We start from the raw sequence: 27,035 nt of genomic DNA, 5'->3' as shown, positions 1-27,035 counted from the left end.
TTGGCTCCGCCCCCCAAACCCCATTGGACAACATAACTATAAGTGTTTGCCGAGCCAGCTAGCCCACCATTCTTGTAACTATCAGCCTCCCCGATCTTGGGTGGGACCGTATGCTGCCATGGAATTGCACCAGGAAAGGAAAATTTCCGATAGGTAAGTATTAATTTTCCTATTTCCCTGGTGCTTCCATGGCAGCATACTATGGGATTTAACTAGCAAATAAAAGGAATCAAACAGGGAGGGAATGCCAAAACTATTTATTTAACAGTATGAGCGGCAGAAATTATTGAACGACCGACATCCGCCGTAGTCAGAGAACACGGATCAATTTTATAATGATCCACAAAGGTGTTACTGGAGGACCACCCCGCAGCCTTGCATATCGCCGATAAGGGAACTCCAGCGAAGGACGCCCAAGAAGAAGAGATTCCACGAGTAGAATGGGCCGAAGTATTATCAGGAGGAAGAAGCCCCTTAGACCTATAAGCGTCCGATATAATCTTCCTTATCCAGGCAGCAATAGTTCTTGACGACACTTCAAATCCTTTCCTATATCCCCTCGGAGCCACAAGTAAGCGGTCTGTTTTCCTAAAAGGTTGCGTCAAGGTTAGGTACTTTTTAAGTAAAGAAACTATATCAAGCGGATGAGGCTTTAGCGGATCTTCAACATCAAACAGGGCTGGAAGAGATAATTCACTGTCCAGATGGAATACTGACACCACTTTTGGAAGAAACTGCATTATTGGCCTTAGAATGACTCGATCTTCATACAGTACTAGGTATGGCTCTTTGCAACCTAACGCATGTAATTCCGACACTCTCTTTGTAGAAGTGATAGCCAACAAAAAGGCCAGCTTGTTCGTCAAATTTATTAATGAACATTGCTCCAACGGATAGAAGGGAGTAGAGCTTAGAAAATCCAGGACTATTGGCAAATCCCACTTAGGATAAATATTCCTTCTGGGCGGTCTCATCTTCAGGGTGGCTTTTAAAAACTGCTGTACCAACGGATTCAGGGACCACCTTTCCCCTGAAAGTGAAGATAATGCTGTAACATGAACTTTAATGGTGTTATAACTAAGGCCTAGGTCTAAACCGGCTTGAAGAAAGTCCAGGACATTAGAAATTGCAGCTGATTGAGGGTCAAAATCGTTTTTGGATGCAAAGTCCACAAATTTAGACCAAACTTTGTTGTACACTGTGTAAGTGGTGGTTTTCTTTGCCTTTAGAAGTGTATTCACCACTGCCTCGGAACACCCTACTTCTACAAACCTTTGCCTCTCAATATCCAAGCCGCTAGATGTAGCTTGTGCGGAGCTGGATGGAAAATTTCTCCCTGGCACAGAAGGTTTGGAGAGGTCTGTAGGAACTGAGGTCTGGACTGTGCCAACTGCAACAGGAGTGGGAACCAGACCCTCTTGGGCCAGTATGGCAGAATTGCAATAACAGTTGATGGTTCCACCATTAACTTCCGGAGAAATCTGAATATCAGTGGTACTGGTGGAAATGCGTAAAGCAGGATTGGTGGCCAACTCTGGGCTAAGGCATCCACTGCTAGTGCTTTTGGAGAGGGCGTTCTCGAGTAAAAAAGAGGAAGCTTGTGATTGTGACTTGAAGCAAAGAGGTCTATCTTCGGCATACCCCATTTCCGTGTAAGTTCCAGAAAGGCTTCCTGACTCAGAGACCACTCGTTGTTGTCCAAGGTTGTTCTTGACAACGAGTCTGCTTTCTTGTTGAGTTTGCCTGGAATATGAACCGCTCTCAGAAGAAGAAGATTCTCCTCCGCCCAGTTGAACAGGAGAGCAGCCTCTTGAGACAATACTTGACTGTGAGTTCCTCCCTGATTCCGGATGTAGGCCACTGTGGTGGAATTGTCCGACCTTAAGCAAACCGCCTGATTGCGGAGTAGAGGAGCCATTGTTTCTAGAGCCAACCGTGCTGCCCGTAACTCTAATAGATTTGAATTGCTCATAAAAGGATGACATGGCCATTGAGCCTGGACTAATTGGTCTTGACACCATGCTCCCCAACCGTATAGGGCAATGTGAAAGTTCAAAACGCTCTACCCCCTGAAAACTGACCAGCAGGTGCAGGATCGAAGGAGCCAGGCCAGTCCACGAATATGCACAAAAGGATCCGCAAACCAAATGCTGGTAGAAAAATTGCTGTATTCTTTATTCAAAAAATTCCATGTTGCAAAGCAATAAAAACCACAGGGTTCAACTGACGCGTGTCGGGCTTACAATCTGCCCTTAGTCATAGCCGTATAGGCTGGCATCCGTCGTGACATATATCCAAGACACTGGCAGGAGAGAGAAACCCCTCTGAAGATGAAGTTCCTCGCACCACCAGAGAAGGGAGTCCCTCATGGCTGGAAGCATACATATCCTCTGCTGGAGATCTGTCTTGTCCCATTGGCGTAAGAAAGGAAGTTGGAAGCCTCTCATGTGCCAGTGTGCCCATCTGACCATGGGTATGGTTGCTGATAAGGTTCCCAGCAGCTGTAGACATTCCCTTGCTGACAAGTGAGGGAATTTGAAAGCTTTCAGTACATGCTGGAAAATCACCGGAATTTTTTCCTCTGGAAGTGATACTGTATTGTTGATGGTGTCGAACCGTGCACCCAGGTAGGTCATTGATCTGGAAGGATCTAACTGGCTCTTCTGGTGGTTGACCACCCAACCCAGATCTTGTAATAGATTCAAACATGTCCTTACTTGTTCTTGAAGGTGAATTTGGGAGCCTGACAGGATTAGTATATCGTCCAAGTAGTGGAAGATACGAATTCCCTCTTGTCTTAACAGAGCTATTGCGGTTTGCAGGACTTTCGAGAAAGTTCTGGGCGAGGTGGAAAGGCCGAACGGTAGTGCTGTGAATTGTAGATGTATGTCCTGCAGGACGAATCTCAAGTAGCGGTGAAATGTTGGATGAATCGGGATATGGAAGTATGCGTCCTTCAGGTCTATAGACGCCATATAATCGTTGGGCTGAACACAGAGAATGATGGATTGAAGGGACTCCATTTTGAAACGAGGCAGATGAATGTGCTTGTTCAGTTTCTTCAAATCTATCACAGGACGCCAATCTCCTGACTTCTTTGCTACTAAAAATAGAGGCGAGTAGACGCCCTTGCCTCTTTGTGAGATGGGAACTTCCCGCACAGCATTCTGTAGGACTAACTGCTTGATGTAGCGTATGAGGCATAGTCTCTTCTCCTTCAAAGACGGAAGTCTTGTTGGAATGTATATGTCTTCTGGAGGTGTTTTGAATTCCCATTTGTGACCTTTCGAAATGGTCGACAAGACCCAAGGATCTGAAACCCTGTCCGCCCACACTCGAGCGTAGAAACTGAGTCTCGCTCCAACCGGCGGAGTGTGGGCGGACAAGGCCTCAAAAGGACTTCCCCTGGGACTGTCGAGTAGAGGTGGTGGATTTAATTTTCTTTGATAAGGCACTTTGGGCTCCTTGCCATCTTCGCTGATACTCTTTACCAGGTCTGTACGATTTAACACTGTTGAATTTCTGGAAGGGAGGTTTCTGGCCAAAACGCTGTTTCCTCACTTTCCTATCTTGCGGAATGTCTCCGGATTTACCACCAGTTTTTCTTGCTATAGCCGCATCAAGCTTTTCGCCGAACAGGGCTAACCCATTAAACGGAATCTTGACCCATGTCTGTTTGGAGGTAGAGTCGGCACTCCAAGGCTTCAGCCAGAGCGCTCTCCTGGCCGTCACTGAAGTTAGCATCGCTCTTGAAGAAGCTCGTACTCCGTCTATGGCTGCTTCGCCCACGAAATCTGAAGCAATCTTTAAGTCTTCTAGGCCAGAGACGATCTGCTCCATATCTGCTCCTGCTTTAACTGCATCTTCGATATTACCAATCCACACTTTCATGGCTCTTGATAATGAAGTCAGCGCTATAGATGTTCTGCAAGCAGCCCCTGCTGCGACATAATTCTTTCTTAAGTCACCTTCCATCTTACGATCCAGAGTATCTATAAATGACACGGAGTCCTCTGACGGCAAGGTGACGTGCTTCGCTAGACTTGCCACCGAGGCATCCACCGTAGGAGCATTCTGGAGAGATCTTAATTCCTCTTCCTTTAACGGATACAACTTTGCCCATCTGTTTGTAAAGGATGATTTATTCTCCACTTTTGACCATTCCTCTTCTATCACCCCTTTAATTTCCTTCATAAGGGGAAAGGAAGTGCTTGATTTTGATAGATGAGGATAGTATTTTGGTACCTCTGGGGTGGAGTCATCTAGGTCTTCCCATTGAAGGGCCTCTTTTATAGCTGCGACTAGCGGTTGTACTAGCGAAAATTGGAAGTTGATCTGCTCTTCTGGCTCTGAGTTCGAGTCCTGAGACTGATCTATATTTAAAGCGACATTGGTTTGAGCAGCAGTGGCTATTGGAACTTGTGTAGCTTCCAGATGAGTAGTGGCTTCTTGTGACGGGCCTGGAACTGGTGTTTGCGTTGCTAATTCTTCCCTCACCGCCTGCTTAATAAGGCGTAACACTGTTGAAGAATCCTCAGTGGTGTTTACTGCCTGTTCTTCAAAGCACTTCTCGCAGACAATCTTCCCCGGAATTGCCTTCTTTCCGCACATCCAACAATCAGACTTTTGCGGTCTAGTCGGTGATAAAAGACGCGGAGGCGTCGGTGACCGTCTTCTCGACCTTGACCTTGATCTTGATCTGTACCGTGAAGCAGATTTGTCTCGTCGAGATTCGGTTCTAGATCTTCTGGTCTCATCCCTCCGTGAAGACTTATGCCGTTTCGATGAGGTTTGAGATCGATGCTTGTCTCTTTTAGGTCTAGAGGGGCTGAAAGGAATACTAATTAGTATTCTAAAGCCAAGACCCTCCTTTTTTTTTTTTTTTTTTTTTCAGTAAAAACCATACCTGTAAGCTTCCTGCCGATCCCTTGAACGACCCATGTTAGGAAGGTTCAATCTGCAGATAAGGAAGAGAGAAGAAAATAAGCATAAGAAGAAAGACTAGAGTAAAGGAAGAATGGGGATTCTGCTTTAAATAAACATCTAAGTACCTATCACTGTGTAAATGCGTAAATACACTTTACAGGTATTCCCCAGAGGGTAGTCAGCTTCTCTCCTTTCTGCTCTGACAGGAGCTTCAGAAAAAAGCACCTGTCAGGCTGAAAACGGCAGCTTAAATAGCCAGGGATCCCCTGAGCATGCCCAGAAAGAGATTCCCCAAACAAAGATGGCCGCCGCTATGGAGAGAAAGGGCAAAGAGGAGGGATTCAGAGAGGAAGTAGAAATTCCTCTCTAATCTCGCGCGCGCGCGCGAGAGTTTGACTGCAAATGTGTCCAGCGTCCTCCTCCGCCGGCGACCACCGGAGCCACACACAGCCTGCCCGTGGGGCAGAGCGAACGGACAACCCCGCTCTCCCCCTGACACCCAGCGATGCGCCTGCACCGCCCAGACTAGAAAGGAAAGCAGGTAAGAGAGAAAGAGAAAGTTTCCAAAATCTGCAGCTATGTCACTGATCTGCATTTAGCAGACACTGTACAACACTGGGGACAGGCAACCCCGCTGCCCTCAAGAGTGCATTTAGCACACATAGGAGCCTTCCCCAGGGAAAGGGATAAACCCTGGGGGAATTGCAAACAAATAGAGAGAGAATAGTGTGAAAAATAGTGTCCATTGAGAGGGGAGGACAAGAGAAAAAGAATGGTGGGCTAGCTGGCTCGGCAAACACTTATAGTTATGTTGTCCAATGGGGTTTGGGGGGCGGAGCCAAACCCATAGTATGCTGCCATGGAAGCACCAGGGAAAAAATGCTATAAACACAGCTGGAGGCATTTTTAAATATTTTTAACTTGGTGTTTTTGGTGTGAGAGCAAGATAGATGCCTCCTCCTCAGTGATTCACCAGATGGGATCCTACTTGGCTGACTGCCATTATACTACCCACAGGGGGCAAATCCTGCTCTTCCTTTCGCTTTCATGCTCTCTATATAGAACAGGTTGCTCGGCTGTGAGCAGAGCAACATATCTGTATAACAATCATTCCTAAACAGTCACCTAACACATTACAAATGATCATTCTTAGTGATGGTAATCTGGCATCTGTATGTGGTTTTATGATAAGGGTCTAGTCACACATACGTTTTAGAAAATACCAGGGATTAAAAAATGGCAGGTGTTAAAAGGCTTGTCCATGCTTAGGTATTCATGAAAGACTTTCAACATTTTGTTTTCTAGCAAAGTCCAATCTAGCCTCTCTATTGTTGAGGTTTACAAGGGGTTTGCACCATGTGGTAAATCCTCTGATTCATGAAGTTTTCTCTTTATAGTAGACCTGGATATTGATATGCCTACCTCCTGAATACTGTTCTACACTTGGATGGATGCTGTGAAGGGGTTTTTCTTCATCATGGAAAAGATCCCGCGACCATCCACTACTGTTATCTTCTGCGGACATCCAGGCCTCTTGGCATTGCTGAGTTCTCCAGTGTATTTTTTCCCTCATAATGTACCAATCTGTGAATATTGCCAATGCTTATATTCTCTGATGTTGTTTAACTGTTTTTTGCAGCCTAAGGATGGTCTGTTTTACCTGTGTGGGGAGCTCTTTTGATTGACTGCATGTTGTAGGCCAACAGCAAAAGTTCAACTTGAATCAATTCCAGCCTTTTTATCGAGAACATGCAAAATGGGATCAAGGAAATTTGGGGGCCCGAAAACCTGATGGTAGAACAACCGGTATATTTACCGATATTCAAATTACGATAGTAAAATATCGGTAAAAAATAAAGATATTTTACTACAGCTACGGTATATACAAACCTATTCTAATCTTAATCACCCACGCCTAAAGTTAACCACCTCCCACACCTAACCTTAATCACCAACGTCTAACATTAACCAACACCCATCCCCATGCCTAAACTTAACCCCCTAACCCCACCTTAACCACCCCTATGCCTAACCTTAACCATTCCCCTGCTGCTAATTGCCACAAAAAAATGCAATTATTCGGGCTCCTTCATAGGCGCCCATTGAAATAATGGCATTGAGGGGTAATTTTTGGGATGTGGCTAAATCAACACATGAGATTTCAAGCACATTAAAAAAAATGGTATATTACAGTTTATGTAATTTACACAGTTCAAATCAAGGGAGTCAGATATTGCAAAATCAATATTTTTATTATACGTTTCTACAAAAAACATCATATGTTATCGGGCGCCCAAATTTCCATTTCGGTGCCTGCTTGCTGCTACTTTATATTGGTGTCATTGGTGGTGCCCATTTTTGCTCATTAGCGGTTGGCCCCCAAACTGTCTGATTCCCTTTTATCTGCTTAATTAATGACACAATTACAAAGAAATAGCCCACATATGTTTATGATGAAGGTGTTGAGAGAGTTGATCAATTATTTTTGGTTCCTTTAAAAAGTGGGTGGTACATATTAAAGTGTTGTAATTCTTAAAGCTAATGTGACCCCATATTTAAATTAAAAAAAGGCAGATACTCACCTAAGGAGAGGAAAGGCTCGGTCCTAATGAGCATTCCATCTCCTCTCCCGGTGCCCTTCGTGCTGCACTGTCTCCCCCGTTTGCATCCGCCGCCGCGGGGACTTCGGAAGTCTTCGGGAGCCGAGTCCTCCCGAAGACATGCGGCGTACACGCGAGTGCGTCATAGAGGGCACGCGCGCGTGTGCACTGTAGAGCGGCCCGTCTTCGGGAGTACTCGGGCTCTCAAAGCATTTCCGAAGCCTCCCTTCGGCCTGGAGACAGCGGTATTTGACCGAAACGGTCGAATACTGCTACGGGGGAGCCAGGACAACAGCGGGCACCTGTAGAGGAGAGGGAATGCTCTATGGGACCCAGAGCCTCCCTCTCCTTAGGTGAGTATCTGACTTTTTTATTTAAAAACGAGTTCCCATTAGCTTTAAAGATTTCTCCAATTTGTATGTAGATAGTCTGAAATAAAAGCTAAAGTGAGGGTCTGCATTCATGTATTTATTTATTATATACAGTAGAGTCTCGGTTATCAGGCACCAATTGGGATCATCTGATGCTGTATAAATGTGCTTTCTGGTTGCTTGAGACTCGGGCCCATATGCAATTCACTTTTCTCCTGAGTTTTCTCCTATGTGATATTTTCACAACTTGTCATAAAATGTCTTTTAAGCCACCAGCAAGCAAGAAAATACTCAAAATAAAATTGATTGTACTTTTTCACTAACTTTTGGATACCTGTGAGAATCCGCTGCGCAGGCAGCCTTTTGACCATTGTTTAGGTTTGCATGCTGCAGGACTCTGGAACAGAGACCTGTCTTTCCATTGCAAGTTCTGGTCTGTTCTCTTGCTGGGGAATTTGCATACATTCGTTATGCAAATCCCCTACCTGCCTTCTTTGATGACTGGCACTATAAGAGCTTTATGTTTCCCAGAAGGCTTTGCTGGTCATTTCCCTTCCATGGTCTGTTCCTGATGGACACTGCTGGAGTGTCAGCCGTTGCTATCTAGTATAGTTAATTCCTGGGGGTTGCTTTAGGCTCCCCTTCTAGCCCAGTCAGGTTGTATTATGTGTTTGTTAGTTCTGTTGCCATTGTCCTGTCCCAACGGTGGTCGACAGGAAATGGTTCTGATCTCTGTTCTTGGAGTATAGCTGGTGCAGCGGTTGCTACCAGCTAACTCTTCTGTTCTGTCTCCTGGGATCGCGCTAGCCACTTTTCGCTAGCGCTGGGGATCCTTCTGTTCTGTCTCCTGGGATCGCGCTAGCCACTTTTCGATAGCGCTGTGGATCCTTCTGTTCTGTCTCCTGGGATCGCGCTAGCCACTTTTCGCTAGCGCTGGGGATCCTTCTGTTCTGCTACTCTGTACCTGGATCGCACTCGCTTCTCGCTAGTGCTGTGGATCCTATCTCTCGCTTGTCCCTGTTTTCGTGTGTCTGTCTTGTCTGCTACGCTTGCTGGAGGCTCGGTGAGGTAACCGTTAAGCAAGCGCTCGCGTCCTCTGTTTCATGTTTGTCTGTTAATGGTTAGGTAGGCGTGCTTGTCTCTATTGTGCTTATCACGTGGAGACCGCGCATAACCGCGTGCACTGTTGCGAATGAGTGCAGTGTTCGCGGTTAGCTAGTGTTTGTTATTTTTCGTATCTCCTCATTGTATTATTTGCTGTGCCTTTGCTACCCTCGTGCCCTGTTTTGCTAAGTCTTGTGTCTCTGTCGGCAATCGCCATTCTTGCGATTGCATTCCCACTTCGTTTCTGCCGTTGTGTGTTCACCGTCGCTGGGTGGCGACTAGTTTGGTGGACACACATTGGTTCTGTACCTTTGCTCTGTTTCTTGTGGGCTATCCAGCCCTGCCTGATCGTACCTTGTCCTGGATCTGTACAATTCCCGTCTGGCATCTGTGGCTGTGCAGCGACTGTGTTCGCCTGCACTCCACAGCGCCCTCTGCCGGAGGGAATTGCCCTCTGCGGGTGCATAGCACCTAGCCTGGGTGTCCTCAAAAATACGCTTGTGGAGGAAATCCGCCGCGTCAGCGCACGTCTGGTGCGCTGACCGCGAATACGATTCCACAATCGTTACAATACCTTTTTAATTGTAAAATGCTGAAAATGTAGTTTAAAGAGAAAATGAAAATTATCTCCTAGGAGATAACTCAGGTGAAAAAATTAATTGCATATGGGCCTCAATGTTAAAAATAGGCCTAGCTAATACAGTACTATACCCCACTCTATAAACATTGCCATGAACCCTGTATTAAATGATAAAATACAGTAATTGAATGTATATTAACCTTGGAGGAGCTGTGGATTCCAGTCTTTAAGCACAGTAGAGCTCACAAAGAGCCTAAAAAATTGGCCTTCAGCACTGTGAGCACTGCCTGCAATTTGTGTTGAATGGTTAAAGAGAACCCGAGGTGGGTTTGAAGAATGTTATCTGCATACAGAGGCTGGATCTGCCTATACAGCCCAGCCTCTGTTGCTATCCCAAACCCCCCCTAAGGTCCCCCTGCACTCTGCAATCCCTTATAAATCACAGCCACGCTGCTGACAAACAGCTTGTCAGAGCTGGCTGTGTTTATCTCTATAGTGTCAGTCTGCTGCTCTCCCCGCCTCCTGCAGAACTCCGGTCCCCGCCTGCATCCCTTCCCTCCCTGCTGATTGGAGGGAAGGGACGGGGGCAGGGACCGGAGCTATGCAGGAGGCGGGGGAGCAGCTGAGACTGACACTACAGATGTAAACACAGCCTTACAGCACGGCTGTGATTTATGAGGGATTGCAGAGTGCAGGGGGACCTTAGGGGGGTTTGGGATAACAACAGAGGCTGGGCTGTATAGGCAGATCCAGCCTCTTGCAGATAACATTCTTTAAACACACCTCGGGTTCTCTTTAAGAATATTGGTTAGTTAAATGTTGGATAACCGGAACTCTACTGTAACGGTAATTTGAGGTAAAATAACAAAACTTGTGTGTCAAAATATTTATGGATTGTATAAACTAGTGATAATCTGGATCTGAAACCTTATCCAACCAGGCTTTTTTTTTAAATACATAGCTGCCTACCTGTTTGGTCAACATAATAAAGACTGAGGCCTGGTGCATACCAGAGGAGTTTTTCTGAGCGTTTTGAGTTTTTAAATCTGCTGCTAATGTTATCCTATGTGTCTGTGCACACTGGAGCAATGAGGTTTTGTAAAAAACGCCATAGCATTACACTGGGAAGAGCTTTTGAAACCTCTAAAAGCTCTTCCCAATGTAATCCTATGGGTTTTTTTTCAAAACCTCATTGCTCCAGTGTGCACAGACACATAGGATAACATTAGCAGCAGATTTAAAAACTCAAAATGCTCAGAAAAACTCTTCTGGCGTGCCCCAGGCCTGAAAGATGATACTGCAAAATACGGATACTCATACGGCCCACAGTTCAAGTGCTGGGCCCATCTACTCCCAGCGGGTAAAATAAGTTTCTTCTGGCCACTAGTGCTGCTGTGAACAAACGCATACGCACTGGGTTTGCATGTTCGCACATGCCCAATAGAGGAAAGCGTTTGTGCACAGAGTGAAAAAACCCATGCATGAGCAATTCCCTCTATTTGGCATGCATGGAATGTACTTGTGCATGCCCAGTGCGGATTCACAAGCTAAAGAAAGACCCCTCACAAGAACAGTGGGCTGTAAGAGGCTCTGGGAAGCTGCGGAAGTATCCAGAGGCTCAAGAAGTAGTCAGCAGAAGACATTACCCTCGTAGATGTTTGACGTTCTTTGTAAGTTGCAGAAGAAGGCAATTGAACATTTAGGTCTACATTGATGCTGCAGTCTATAGTTAGCCAAGATAAAGGTGTGCTTTGGTATTTCCAGTCTGCTGGTTTAGCTGTACTCTAGAAGAATCAAGAGAGATGACAAGAGAGAAAACAGTTCACTGGAGTCAAGTCAAAGAAACAACACTGATCTTCAGATATCAGAAATTCTTCCTGAAAAGCTAAGGAGTATTTTCAGTTTGATATTTTAAAATCGTAGCTCAAACACTAACACAGAATTACAAAAAGCTTCATTTTGGAAAGCACTGAGCTTGAATTACAGAAAGCTTATTTTTATGAAAAAGATGATTTTCAAGGACAACTACCAAAGTTAGAGCGGAAATGAAAGGTCTTTAAAAAAATAAGATTTTCACTTACCTGATGCTTCTGCCAGCCCCCTGCAGCCAACCTGTGCCCGCGACGTGACATACCAATACTTCATTCTCCCGCCGTGGCTCACTTTTCTTCTCGTTGTGGAAGCCAACTTCTAAGTCATCCTCCACTGCGCCCTGGCCACGCGTATCCTCGTATGCGTCGCTATGGCCAGGAGCGTCCTTCACAGGCACAGTAAGAGAAAATCTTTACAGCGCCTGCGTGGGAACGGAAGATCGGTATTTCACGTTGCGGTCACAGGTCGGCTGCAGGTACCGGTATGTTAAAGTGAACATCCGGACTAAAAATTGACTCAGCAGCACTGAAAAGGCTTTGTGTTTCTTTAACAGTTTCACAGCATCAGAACTTTGTTTCTCTTATACAAACCTCATTTTTAGCTGCACAGAAGAAAACTGCCCGGGCTTTTTTCCCCTGATGCTGTGCAAAGCATGATGGGATTTCTGATTTTGTTGTTCTCTTTCTGCTGTTTTGGTGCAATTTTTTTTTTTTTACATTTTGAATTTGACATTTGAAGCCTAGCGTGTGCAGCTGGGAGGGGTAATCAGGACACAGGATAGTTGGAACTGTGTCTCCTGCTCCTTGTCACCTCCTTTCAACCAAAAAGATGGCTGCCCCCATGACAAAGATGGCAGCCCCCATGAATCACAAACATTTGCCTGTTCTTTTAAAACAGTGTGGGTAAAAGATTATATTACCTATCTATTCTAATTAACATAACTAATGTAACTTGATGACAGTATGTTTGTTTAGGCTGAAGTTCCCCTTTAAACTGTTATTTTTTAAAGACTTTTCAGTTCCGCTTTAACTAAAATTCTAAATGCCACATATATTTCCAGTAATACTAGCAATACAAAGGATTTTTTTCATCTTTTCATTTGTGTAAAAAAGAAATTACAGAGAAGAGTTCTCACTGTAGGCATTACTATGGAGGACTGTGCCCAGCACGTCCAGCATACAGAAACCATCTTTACTGGCTCTAATACCGTGACTGGAATCTGTTTAATCATCAGCTGAAGGTCTGCATTCCAGTCTGTGGGTCTCTCTCTAACACGCAGTGTAAAATAAACCGTTTACAGACAGGTTACAGTTCAGCTCTGCCTCCTCTAACCCCCCAGCCCCCAGATACAAGATTGTTAAAAAAAAATCCTGTAAACAAGGCTTTTTTTCCACACAGGCTGTGCAGAGAGACCTCTGAAAAGCATTTTAATGTTGCAGGCTAAAGGCTCTATAGGTATGTGGGGTTTAACCTCTTGAGGACCAGAGGTTTATACCCCCCTAAGGACCAGGCAATTTTTACAATTCAGCACTTCGCCACTTTAATGATTTATTGCTCAGTCATACAACTTAGCACCCAAATTCATATTACCTCCTTTTCTTGCCACTAATAGAGCTTTCTTTTGGTGGTATCTGATTGCTGCTGCTACTTTTTTTTTTATTAATAGATTTTTTTCAATAAAAACCCCTATTTCTTTTAATTACCCCCCCCCCCCCCGCCCCCCGCAAATTAGCTCTAGACAGCGATCCATACACTACACTAACCATACATGTATGTAGGGGATCTGGTTTTGAGCCGTTGGGAGGGACAGTTAAGTGACATGGCTGTGCCCTGTACAGCACTGCGCTAGATCGCAGCGCTATACAAATGTTTATTGCGGTTTTCTATGTTTATTTCAGCCTGCCAGCTCCGATCACGGCTGGCTGGCTGATGATGGATCCCCGCTCTGTTTAGCCGCAGGGAACGCGCGTGCATGCGAGCGAGCATTCCCTGCTAATCCTGCCCACCACACTTTGACGCCAATCAGCGTTAGGTGATCCCCAGAGAGCCACTCTCCTACCGTTGCTTTGATAGTTGTTCTTTATGTTTTTAAACATAAAATAAAATTGTGGGATATCTTAAAAAGTCATTTTAGAAGCAGGAGAATAGATACAATTATTTATCTGATCAGTTTATTTTCACCTCAAGTTCACTTTAAGAATCAAAACTGAGAATCCCAAGCAAAATTAAAGGACATCTGAGGTGAAAATAAACTGATGAGAAAAACAATTGTATGTATCCTTCTCTTAAAAATGACTTTTTTTTAGGTATTCCACAGTTTTGTTTTATATTTAAAACTAGTTTTAAGTTTTTATTGTTGCATTGTCTCTGCTCAATGACACCTTCACTGAAGTATGCCAGAGCTCAAATCTATGAATTATTGACCCTATTTACCCCTTTCCTGCTCTCAGAAACCATTTACTGACAGGAAAGTGTTTTATGGCTGTAATTACTTATCATTGAGGGTTATGCTACAGTCTGACACAGTCCGACCCAGACAGAAACTGTAACTTCCATACCTGATTTTTAACTCTTTCAGGCAGAGAAAGAAAAAAGGAACACAACATAGTTATTTGTGTGTTTGGCACTGTACATACACATCTCATCATGTCACATGTCATCTCGGTTGTCCTTTAAAGACTAGTCAGTGTTGAGTCACCAGTAATGTTGGATATGTTACAACCTGGTTCATTATATCAGTTAACATTTAAAATACTTAAAATAAAAAATGATATACCTTCGGATCTTTAACATCATATGTCCGGCATAGAATCCTTGAAGTAAAAAGTTTGAGAAATCATTTTAATAAAAAAAAAACTGTACAGATAAAGAAATGTACCAGTTTGCTTACCCTAAATTTCTATTTTAACATTTGGTAAATATTAACTTTTAGGAAATTTGCTGGCAAGCAGTAATTCTCACCTTTGCTCTATAAAATAGTTTCTTGTTATTAATAATACTAGTAATTGGTAGATAATATAAACCAAACACATGTACAAACAATGGTAATGCAAATAATACACTACTGAATAAATAAATGTATGTATAAACGGCACAGCAAAGTAGATATAGTTCTGAAACCACAAAATAAAGATATTGCAGGAAAGAGATTGACTTCAGGTGGATCTTGTACTTGTATCGCTTAGATAAGGATTTTTTTATATACATTTACTAGAAAAACCATCAATTTTCTTGTAAAGACAGTCAGCCACCTACTTACAAATATGTTTGGTTCACAGAGGATATTTGAAGTCTATTTTGTTAATAAGTCTTGCATGTACAGTGGAGGAAATAATTATTTGACCCCTCACTGATTTTGTAAGTTTGTCCAATGACAAAGAAATGAAAAGTCTCAGAACAGTATCATTTCAATGGTAGGTTTATTTTAACAGTGGCAGATAGCACATCAAAAGGAAAATCGAAAAAATAACCTTAAATAAAAGATAGCAACTGATTTGCATTCCATTGAGTGAAATACGTTTTTGAACCCTCTAACAATAAAAGACTTAATACTTAGTGGAAAAACCCTTGTTTGCAAGCACAGAGGTCAAACGTTTCTTGTAATTGATGACCAAGTTTGCACACATTTTAGGAGGAATGTTGGTCCACTCCTCTTTGCAGATCATCTCTAAATCCCTAAGGTTTCGAAGCTGTCTCTGTGCAACTCTGAGCTCCCTCCATAGGTTTTCTATTGGATTAAGGTCCGGAGACTGACTAGGCCACTCCATGACCTTAATGTGCTTCTTCTTGAGCCACTCCTTTGTTGCCTTTGCTGTATGTTTTGGGTCATTGTCGTGCTGGAACACCCATCCACGACCCATTTTCAGTTTCCTGGCAGAGGGAAGGAGGTTGTCGTTCAGGATTTCACGATACATGGCTCCGTCCATTTTCCCGTTAATGCGATTAAGTTGTCCTGTGCCCTTAGCAGAAAAACACCCCCAAAGCAAAATGTTTCCACCCCCATGCTTGACGGTGGGGACGGTGTTTTGGGGGTCATAAGCAGCATTTTTCTTCCTCCAAACACAGCGAGTTGAGTTAATGCCAAAGAGCTCTATTTTGGTCTCATCAGACCACAGCACCTTCTCCCAGTCACTCACAGAATCATTCAGGTGTTCATTGGCAAACTTCAGACGGGCCTGCACATGTGCCTTCTTGAGCAGGGGGACCTTGCGAGCCCTGCAGGATTTTAATCCATTGCGGTGTAATGTGTTTCCAATGGTTTTCTTGGTGACTGTGGTCCCTGCAAATTTGAGGTCATTCACTAACTCCTCCCGTGTAGTTCTAGGATGCTTTTTCACCTTTCTCAGAACCATTGACACCCCACGAGGTGAGATCTTGCGTGGAGCCCCAGAGCGAGGTCGATTGATGGTCATTTTGTGCTCCTTCCATTTTTGAACAATCGCACCAACAGTTGTCACCTTCTCTCCCAGCTTCTTGCTAATGGTTTTGTAGCCCATTCCAGCCTTGTGCAGGTCTACAATTTTGTCTCTGACATCCTTGGACAGCTCTTTGGTCTTTCCCATGTTGGAGAGTTTGGAGTCTGCTTGATTGATTGATTCTGTGGACAGGTGTCTTTTATACAGGTGACTAGTTAAGACAGGTACATTACTATACATACCACTGTACATTACTATACATATTGGTATACATGGGAGTCCTGGACTTGTGAACATTTGAGATACAAAGGCCCTGCCAATACGAATGCCACTGATCCTGTTGTGACAAGATCATTTCCAGGTGCTAGTGCCTAGACCAGGGTCAGCGTCAGAGCTCAGGGAGACAGTTTGTGAGTAGGAAGTGAAAGGAGCAGCTCAGAAAAAGTGGAGTTTAGAGGGCAAAGGGAAAGAGAGGATGCACTGGGGAGCTGGGGCAGTGGAGGCAGAAGGGGGACACTGGAGGAACAGTTGGGGCAGTGGAGGCACAGGGGGGACACAGCAAGCAGCACAATGGGGTGCAGTGGAGGAACACAGGGACACAGGAACCACAAAAGGGGTCACTGTGGAGGCACAAGGGGGCACAGGAGGCATAACTGGGGCAGTGGAGGTACAAGGGGGACGCACGTGGCAACACTGAGTCAGTGGAGGCACAGGGGGGACACAGCAAGCACAATGGGTGCAGTGGAGGCACGGGGGACACAGGAGACACAAAGGGGTCACCGTGGAGACAGTCGAGGCACAGGGGAAACACATGAGGCACAATCTGGGAAGTGGCGGCACGGGGGGACACCAGAGACACAATGGGTGCAGTGGAGGCACAGGAGACACACAGGAGGCACAAAGGGGTCACAATGGGGTTCGTAGAGGCACAGGGGGACACAGGAGGCACAATTGGGGCAGTGGAGGCATCTGGGGGACACAGGAGACACACAAGGGTCACAGTGGAAGCAATGGAGGCACAGAGGGAAAATAGCAGCATAGTGGAGGCACAAATGGAGACATTGAGGCACACTAAGGGAGACACTCAAGGTAGGGGGGGGGGGGGCATAGGAGTCCATTTACAAACTGATTCAGGTTAAGAATAAACCTACAGTCCCCATTTCGTTCGATAAAAGGGCACTACCTGTATTTTACTTTCCGAGAACTATGGATTCAGATATGCAGCATAACTAATCTTAAGGCTGCTTCATCTTCTACAGTACGTAGATACGGTATATGTATGCTCAGTGCTACCACCAGGGGTAAGGAGAGATTCTTGCACAAGGCCTGAGCAAGATACAGTGTGGAAGAGGTCTAATGTAAGCTGTCACATCTGACTATTGGTGATGTTCCAGCTGACAAAGTTATTCCACTATCTGAGCAGAGTTCTGGTTCAACAACTTGAAAGTTAACTTGAGCTAAAAGTCACGTTTTTTTTTCAAAATAGTAATTACGGGAACCGGGAAAAACAAGGAGAGGAACGTACAATGCACAGAGATATGTGGATCCTGTGTGATCATACCTTTGTGCCTTCCCTGGAGTCAGATATCCTTTAATACTAAATTTAGTCTACCAAGAGGAAATGTACAGACGTACTTTTTTGTTGTTGAGCAGATCTGCAAAGCTACACGGTCCATGACATCCTCTTCAGTATAATTCCAACACCTGCTCCTCATTCCAAACTTCTCTGCAGCAAAGATGAGCTGAAAACATACATAATGTGTATGAACACTAACTCAAACTTACCAGTAAACCGTATGTACACACACTACACACTTAAGTTAAAAACAGTGTTTACTGAGTAGTCTTTAATTTTAAGCGATCTCCCCAGCAGGCAAACAGTACATTTAAAAGCAGTATTGTAATTTTTATTGAGTACTTATATAGGGAGGATATCTTCAACAGTGTTTTACATAGTGTATATAGTCATGTCACTAACTGTCCCTTAGAGGAGCTCACAATTTAATCCATACCACAGGCAGTCATTGACTTATATCCTCATTGTAGTCTAAGTCTGATCCAATTTTTAGGGGGGAACAATTGACCTATTTGCATGTTTTTGGGATGTGAGAGGAAATCAGAATACCTGGAGGCAGGCCTGATCGATTTTAGGAAAAGGTTGAATTGCACGATTTCTGTCAGAAAATTTTTGATTCAAATCACGATTTTCAATAGACAACTATGGATCAGCACACTGATGGTGAGTATGAGTTCCCCCAGTACAGGTAAGCCAGTGTATAGGTGCCGTAGTACAGGTTAGCCAGTGTATAGGTGCCGCAGTACAGGTAAGCCAGTGTATAGGTGCTGCAGTACAGGTAAGCCAGTGTATAGGTGCCGCAGTACAGGTTAGCCAGTGTATAAGTGCCTCAGTACAGGTTAGCCAGTGTATAGGTGCCGCAGTACAGGTAAGCCAGTGTATAGGTGCCGCAGTACAGGTTAGCCAGTGTATAAGTGCCTCAGTACAGGTTAGCCAGTGTATAGGTGCCGCAGTACAGGTAAGCCAGTGTATAGGTGCTGCAGTACAGGTAAGCCAGTGTATAGGTGCCGCAGTACAGGTAAGCCAGTGTATAAGTGCCGCAGTACAGGTTATCCGGTGTATAGGTGCCACAGTACAAGTAATCCAGTGTATAGGTGCCGCAGTACAGGTTAGCCAGTGTATAAGTGCCGCAGTACAGGTTAGCCAGTGTATAGGTACCGCAGTGCAGGTTAGCCAGTGTATAGGTGCCACAGTACAGGTTAGCCAGTGTATAGGTGCCACACTGCAGGTTAGCCAGTGTATAGGTGCCACAGTACAGGTTAGCCAGTGTATAGGTGCCACAGTACAGGTTAGCCAGTGTATAGGTGCCACAGTACAGGTTAGCCAGTGTATAGGTGCCGCAGTACAGGTTAGCCAGTGTATAGGTGCCACAGTTCAAGATAGCCATCTAGATCCCCCCCCCTTTAGTGTATACAGCCAGATCCTCCTTTAGTGTATATAGGCAGACCCTCTAGTTTCCCCCTTGCCGCTGCTGGTACCTGCTCCACTCCCAGCCCCCTCCTCCTCTCTTGGCCCCCTCTGGAGGAGTTGGCCGGGAGAGGAGGAGGGGGCCAGAAGCAGAGCAGAGCAGGTACCATTGGAGGTGAAAACCGCTGCAAAACTGCCACTTTGACAATCCCAACGTCGTCTTGCCCCGATCACGATTTTCGGTTTAAAGACGAAAATCTTTCAGCCTTACCGGAAGGAAACCCATGCGAACATGAGGATAACACAGAATCTCAATACACAGTGTCCTGGCCAGGATTTGAACTGGGGACTCTATCACTGCAAGGCCTGATTCACATACAGTATACAAACATAAGGGATGCCAAGTGCTCACTCCCAAGCAGCACCTGGCTATTTAAATGATGTCCAGGGTAAGCCTGTCAGCAAATGTAAAGGCACAGAAAGTGCATCTGCAGTACCAGATCTAACACTCCTCTGTCTTAGTAAAGGCGTGTGTACACACCCAACAAAGTGCATGTGCAAATGTCCAACAAAGTGCATGACCAACTCCACAACATGACTGAGGATATCAGCCCATCAGTCATGTGAGTTGATCCGCAGGATGGATCGGGCAAACCGTCTGTTATCAGTCGCTCGTCTAGTCATTTGCCATGCATACACACGCCTGATTGTCGTCCAACAAACCAAAATCAGATGACAATCGGGCAGATATGTTGCTCGCGTGTACAAGTCTAATGAGACTGCAGTTACACGTAATGCAATTATGTGATTAGCATGGACACTGTGCAGTTTGTCTCATGCCCCCTCCTAACCACTACTATGTGACTTGGGAGCTATATTACCTGTGGGCTGCTCTAAGCTTCAAAATGGAGGTGGACAGCTAACACCGCCTGGAACCACCACTCTCAAGCTACATCCAAGGGGGTTGGGAGCAGTGCAGGCAGCCCCCCTAATACCCTCAACAGGGAAATCACCCACAAATACTTCCAAAAAATTAAATAAAAACACAAAGGTTGGCAAGTGCTTAAAGTTTAACTGTCGAGCATAAAATCAAAAATCAATTCTTTATTTTTATCTGGTAAACAAGTAATGAGGATGCTAACCAGGCAATCCAAAAGTTAAAATCACTATTACTTTTCTTGTTGATAAATTATCATTCCCCAGTTTACCTGACACACTATATGGTACACACAAAATTTGGTATACAAAAAAGAAGTTGCAGGGCATGCTGGGTTGTCCTTTTTTGCTTCACTAATTCCCCTCAGACTTAACTAATGCAGCCTGATTGACTGAAGCCTCTCTCCTTCCTGTCCCCCCCCCCCCCCCCCCCCACACACACACCTCTGTTCCTCTCTGAGTGGCCAGTATTTCTCATGCTAAGACAATGCAGTTTCTATAGTGAAGGGCGGGTAAATCAGGCTGAGGAGACTAAGGGAGGAAATTACATCAGCATTGGCTTCAAAATAGTCCCACTTAAAATGTGAAAACCATTAAGAAGGATTTTCTATTTGTATACTGTAGAAAAATAACTAAATTCAAAACATAGATAGTGCAATACATTTATTATGTAAGTAGAGCAAGTATTTATCTACTTACAGTATATATGTGTTTTTTTCTGAGATAGTATGGCTGACAGCTCCTCTTTAACTGGAAACAATATTAAACTTATGTCTCTGCTCCTAACGTTTTACTGCATATGGTGCCCATACACGATACAATAAAAATGTTTGATTTTCCCATTTATTCGATCTAAATGATCGAATTGAATGAAAGTTGAAAATATTTTTTTTTTCGATCAAGAAATTCGAACGATTATCCCGTTTTTTTCGCGAAAAATCTGATTGGACATGCTGGAAAAATCTTTATATTCACTCTAAAGGAATAATCGAACTAAATTATCTAATCGAAAAAAAATGAAAAATTGTACCATGTATGGCCACCTTTAGCTGTGCTTCACATACAAATCATTATATCATAAATTTTTTTTGCTTCAGTGTCTCTTTAAACCCAAACAGCACCTGGCTATTTAAATGGTCTGCAGGGTAAGCCTGTCAGCAAATCTGCAATTGCTCCCCTGCCCTCACACTTGTGCAGTGGATGGAGCATAAGGACTGAAACAGCCTGGCAGAGCAATATACTCTCTCACTAGGGCACAGGCTGCATCATCACATGCTTATATGAACAGAATGGTAATGGAGGTGTGAGCGAAGGATGGGGCAGCAGCAGCAAAGGAGATAGTGACAAGGGAACCAAGTAAGGCTAGCTCTGACCAGCCTTGATGGAAAATGTGTTTCCTTGTGCCCATAGACTTCAATGCATTTGTACGAAAGAGAGTTTTCTTATGTGCAAAATATGTTTTCTCATGCCGACTTCAATGTGTTTGTTCGAAAATGTGTTTTCTTATATGCAAAAAAATACATTATTATATTAAGTCGGAGTCGTTGGTTTCAATAAACTGAGGAGTCGGATGATTTTTGTACCGACTCCACAACCCTGAAAACAGGATCATGTCCTGGGAGAACAGCATAATGGAGAAAAATGGGACATCACACTGCAATGTGAAGAACAGACATCAAAGGATGGACTAATGAAAATGGGAAATGGATCCGCTACTGCATCTGTCAAAATGGTTACCGCTGATCCATCATAGTGATCTAAGGCTTGGGGTGGCCATTAACAGTCACATTTTCTTTTAACAAATGACTGAATATTTTAAACCAGTAATGTGTTCAAATTGGTTAAGAGTATCAGTAGTCGATATGCTGGATTAGCTATGAATATCGATTGTCAAGGACATATTTTGTTCATAGGTTCATAGGTTGATCTTTTTAGCAATTGATATTGAATCATATAAAAATTTGGATAGGTGGTGTTCACAATCAAAATTATTTGATATAAATCAAATTTAAAAATCAAAATTCTCAATCATTTTGCCCATCAACTGGACATACATTTTGTTAAAAAAAGGTATTTTTTGGAGAATAAAAAAGAAGAAACTAATCCAAACATCCTCAGTGACTGACTCCCACCTGCTCACAACCAGTCAGCCTAAAACACTCCTCCTTTAGTCTCGTGGTATAAAGGGGGGAGAGTGATTTCTCTGTCAGCCATGCCTTTCTGATGACTACTAGCCTATCATGATTGTCAGTCTCTAGTGGTTTCAGACTGAATGGGGGGCAGGTGATCAGGCAGCTGGAGGTTGATGAGGCGGATAGAAGGAGCTTTGAGTTGGTGCAGTACGTATTTTCCTTTTGAACTTTGCAAAAGCTACAGGGTTTTTACAAAATATTTAGTGCTCTTAAATACATATAAGACTAGCTGTGCATAATCTACAGACATAGTTTAACCTACCTTTCTTAAAACATTTGGAGACTCCTTGGAAAGGTCTGGAGGAGTCACAATGAATACTCCAATCAGCAGAAGACCACCAGGAAGCATTCGGCTTACCTGCAGATATAACATAGTAAAGTTATACTTTCTTAGATGAAGGATACGTTAGAATACAAGTAATCCCTGATTAATGAATGGGATAAGTTTGTTAACCTGAATCCATTCTCAAGTCGGAACTCTGTCCCCTGTACCTCCTCCGTGCCTCCCTCTGTGTTACCTCTGTTCCTCCTAAGTGCCATCTCTGCAGCCCCCCACTGTCACCTTTGCCGTTTTCCTTCAGTGTCCCCCATTGTGCTATCTGTGCCTCCACTGTGTCCCTCTGCCACCACTGTGTCCCTCTGTACCACCTCTTCCAACCTTTGTGCCGCCTTCTGTTCCAGAGCTGGATCTAAGGCTTGCTTTAAAATGTGTAAAACATGTACGCAGAACTCACTAATTGGGTGTAGTGTACTGCAGCAAAATGTCATATGATAGAGTTTTAAAAAAAAAATTTCTTTGAGTTTTTTTTAAAATGGATTTTCTTAAAGAGTAACTGTCAGGCTGCAGAAGCTAATTTAAACCTCTATTCTCCTGTGTTAAACAGTTTAGAAGGAAGCCCAAAAGCCATTAGTGAAGATAAAAATCTCAGTTACCTTTGATGTGTGCTTATCAGCAAGTCTGTTATAGACCCATAAGGACGCAAGCCGCATACTAAACTGCAAAGCATTCTGGGGCCCTCCCCTCGGCTGCTAACGAGACGTTACAGAAGCTTCTAATCAGTCCAGCGTGTAGCACTGATAAATCTCGGGGCAGAGTACTCTGCAGGAGTCAGCTATTGTTCCTAGCCACATGGCTCATTAATATTCACTGCACACTGTGTTGTTCAAGTAGGAGCTTATCTGTGATCAGGAAGCAGGCAGGACATGACGACACATTTGACAGAAAAACATGGAGCCTGCCATGAGCTGTCAGGAGCATCTATCTCTGCATATACTATATACAAATTCTGTGAAATCCAAACGTGGACAGTGAAATGCATATGTAATGTAAGTACAGCCAATCTTTAGCTACTGATATATGTGTTTATTTTCTCTGAGACCTTATACCTAACAGCTCCTCTTTAAAAAGTACAAGGTCTTTTTGACATTTTTTTTCTTACTTGTTCCCATTTTCGTGCTGTTTGTATAGGTGGGTTGTTCGTAATTTGGGAACTACCTGTATGCTCAGAAGAAATCTCTAATAGGTGGTTTCTCAGCCAGCTTGCCAATTCTAATTCTTCTGGTTGTCTGCATTCAAAGAAAATTCTTCCACACTTGCAGTAAGAGGTCTGTATTTCATCAAACAACCACAGCAGAAAGCAATGTAGCTGCGTGGTAAGACATATGTCAAACGAGCGATAAATCGCTGGGGATACATTGTGCAGCAAATATTTGTTCTATAGGAAGTAACAACTGGCTACAAAGCCCTCTGTAAAGCTGGGCAAACATTACTAGATGTGGCCAACCACTGATATCTATCTGTGCTATTTACCACAATACACCACTCAATATTAGATCTTAGCAGAAACCCAATCTGATATCATTTACACCTCTTCCTCCACTAACTTTGCAATGCTCGATGGAGGGTAAAACTGATACCGTCCATGCTCATGCGTCACTATGCCTGCAGCAATTCACACTCCCGGCATACTGATCTACAAAAAATGTAACCATGTATTGTGATTCTAAATACTGAATCGCAACACATGGATGGAAACATCATAAGTGCAGTCTATGCGCTTCTGATGTCCTTTGAAAACGTGATCACCAATGTACAAATGGGGAAGTAGCCTTCCTGTGTCCCATTATAAGGTTAAGACTCTGTACTGGGTCACTGCTTTGGTATAGCATACAGTATACAGGCTTACTATCTCTTCAGCACTATCACAAACAGGGCTCTGTAAAGAAATAAACAAGCACACAGGAAGTAGATCAGTGGGGATTCCTATACATACAGCTTTACAGCTTATAATGTGTGCATATGCCCATCTTTGGGATGTACACCTGTACGTTACTTATATACTCGTAAATGATTGGCTTAATTTACTAGTTACATTAGGGATTCTTAGGGAGTCTAACTAATATACTGTAGTTACTCAAATAATATAGAATTACAGATTGCCCAGCAAGCTCATGGTGAACCAGAACTCCTAGGAGTGTGTAAGGGGCTGAAAGAGACCAAAAAGCCTCCTTACTAAGATGATATGAAAATAAAAAAAGGCATTTGCCTTATTAAAACAGAGGGTATTTGCGAGTATTCAGGTTGGAGTGAGCTCTGAGGCGTCCCACATTGCATCACTGCCGAATATGCAATGAATATGAAGCTGTTAGGGAGGTATTTTGGTCTCTATTAGTCCCTTACACACTCCTAGGAGTTCTGGTTCACCATGAGCTTGCTGGGTAATATGCAACTCTGGGTGCTTCAAGTCCTACAGTATAGAGCCATGTTAAACCATGCCATGCACGGGTGAAAATCAACCAATCCGAAACAGACTGTATGCGAGTTGGATTCGTTTGGCTCTGTAATGTTAACAAGCTGACACCTGATTGCATTCCAGCGGTTCTGGAAGTGTGTTTAGCTATCAGGGACAACAAAGAGATAATTAACATATTCAGCAGTGATGCACTGTGGGACACCTCAAATGCTCACTCCAACCTGAATTATCACAAATACCTTCTGTTTTAAGAAGGCAAACATCTGAATAATACAGAGAAAGGCTTTTATAAGACTATTTATGTCTATTATATTTGTGAACTTTGATTTCCAATAAAACATTGATTTTTTTTTATGCATACTAGTGGTTTTATGCGTATTGGGATCATTGGTGTTCTACCACCAATTTGTGTGCTTTTATATTTGTTGCATTTGAGGATGTTAAACACTGTTAGTGGATAAATAAAACATTGTTTTAGATATACTTCAGTGTACCACTGGTCTTTCTACTATATTCAATTTGCAGGGCTCTGCTAAGCCCCAACAACCTCCATAGTTTGATGAGACTCTGCCTACACCCACACCACTATTTCCCTCCTCCCCCACCGCACCTGACATCATCTTGGCCGCACGGAGGCTGTTATGCTGGGCATACACGGCTCGCTTTATGCGCTGGATCGAGCCAGCGGCTCGATGCCGGCGCATCCCCGCGCGTGCGCGCAGATCGATTGCCGCTCGTCCCCACCGGCGCTTCTTTATTACCGCTCGATTCCCTGCCATTGTCCGCCGGCGGGAATCGAGCGGGCGCGGGTTGAGCGGCATGATCGGGCCAGCTGAATATTATCAGCTGGTCGATACACAGTACAGAAACGTACTGTGTATCCCCAGCATTACAGCAAGTCTTGGTAGAGACCAGGCAATGTCATTACCAGGTGACCAGGGGGTGGTAAGGAAGGGTGGTGGTGGTAGCCTTGCATTAATTGGGAAAGGGTGTGGTAGTGATGAAAGGGGGTGTGTCTGGGCTTCCAGTAAAGAAAAAAAAAGCTAAATACTGTAATTCATTGAGGTTTTTAATGAGTATAGTGTGCAGTGCTGATGTGACAAGGCTGTAGCATCCAGGCTTTGCTCACATTTATTTATCATGCTATCCTATACAAGTTTGCTTTTAGGGCTGTTAACATTGCTGAGACATGTACAACACTCTGTATCTGTATCCACACTGCTGCTTGTCAGGGTTCCCTATTGAAAACAATATGCATATTTACAACAATGTTGTTCTGCAGCATTGAATGGAAAGGACAACCAGTAGTATTATAGCAGGCCAGAGATATGTGGCCCAAATGAATTACACGGAGTGGGGACAAATCGCAATGCATAGCTAGCTGAGGTGTGTAGTGGTGCCAAGCAATGCACATCCTCTGATACCACTTTTTGTGTAAAACAGCCTTACAATAGGTGAGGGAGGATTCACCTGGTATACATTTACTCAGTACTGCAGAATAAGATGGAGCAATACAAATACAGGAAATAAAAAGATCCATAAGTCAGTGGAAAGAGGTAGTATACTCCTTTGTTTAGGATTATGAGTATGTATTCATTCTTAAATTTGAACACACCTGTTTGGCATGGATACAAAACCATTCTTCATCAATTTCATTAAATTTTTGTGAACTGTCTTTTTGCTCTGCCACTTTCTGTTGATCTTCTTTCTGAGGGGTCTGAACAGCCAGCACAACATAATCCCTCTGCAATGAGCACTGAAGAGGAAACAATCAAGTTAAGATACACAAGAATGGCAAAAAAAATTAAGCATTTTAGCTAGATATCTCTAAAAAACTTTAAGTGCTTTTTTACATTATGGTGTTTCAGTAAGCAATTTTACCACAAGAGGCCGCTAGGTCAATGAAAGTCTATGGATACTTTCATACTTAATGTGACGAGGTGTGGCGGAAGTAGTCAAATTATCACAATCGTGTTGCAAAGTCAACAGTGGATTATCACATGATCCGTGCCTACCGCATGGATTATGCAGTAATGCAAGTCTATGCGACGCGAAGTGTAAATAACGAAGCGCAGTGTGCCACGGTATGCATTCACGGACCGACGGGAATCCCAGTGACATACTTCCTGTCCAGCAAGGAGTACATCACTGAACGGGGCGGGCCTATGCATATGACCCTGTCAGTGCACTCTGCAGCAGGATCATTTAAAATACTGATTCGTGCAGTGCAGTGAACCCATTTCAGGCTGCCATGCCATAGGATCAGCACAAGTGTAAAAACAGCTTAAGGAAGAGATGCACTA

The 27,035-nt window shown here is 43.8% G+C and overlaps 1 protein-coding gene across 5 annotated transcripts in view; it reads right to left on the bottom strand.

Moving 5' to 3' along the window:
* Positions 1–27,035, bottom strand: part of ODR4 (odr-4 GPCR localization factor homolog) — a 102,060-nt gene that overhangs the window by 58,060 nt on the left and 16,965 nt on the right. For all 5 annotated transcript variants that reach the window (XM_068240158.1, XM_068240153.1, XM_068240155.1 and 2 more), the window contains exons 3-7: positions 26,348–26,488; positions 22,242–22,337; positions 17,504–17,610; positions 14,230–14,266; positions 11,228–11,365 (exon numbers count right to left, since the gene is read on the bottom strand). In XM_068240158.1, the coding sequence (XP_068096259.1) occupies positions 11,228–11,365; positions 14,230–14,266; positions 17,504–17,610; positions 22,242–22,337; positions 26,348–26,488 (519 nt within the window). The remainder of the gene's footprint in view (positions 1–11,227; positions 11,366–14,229; positions 14,267–17,503; positions 17,611–22,241; positions 22,338–26,347; positions 26,489–27,035) is intronic.

The sequence above is a fragment of the Hyperolius riggenbachi genome, chromosome 6 (genome assembly GCF_040937935.1).
Source record: "Hyperolius riggenbachi isolate aHypRig1 chromosome 6, aHypRig1.pri, whole genome shotgun sequence".
In the NCBI taxonomy this organism is placed as follows: Eukaryota; Metazoa; Chordata; class Amphibia; order Anura; family Hyperoliidae; genus Hyperolius; species Hyperolius riggenbachi.
The sequence above is the reverse complement of the archived record's forward strand: the minus strand, read 5'-3'. Positions and strand labels throughout refer to the sequence as shown.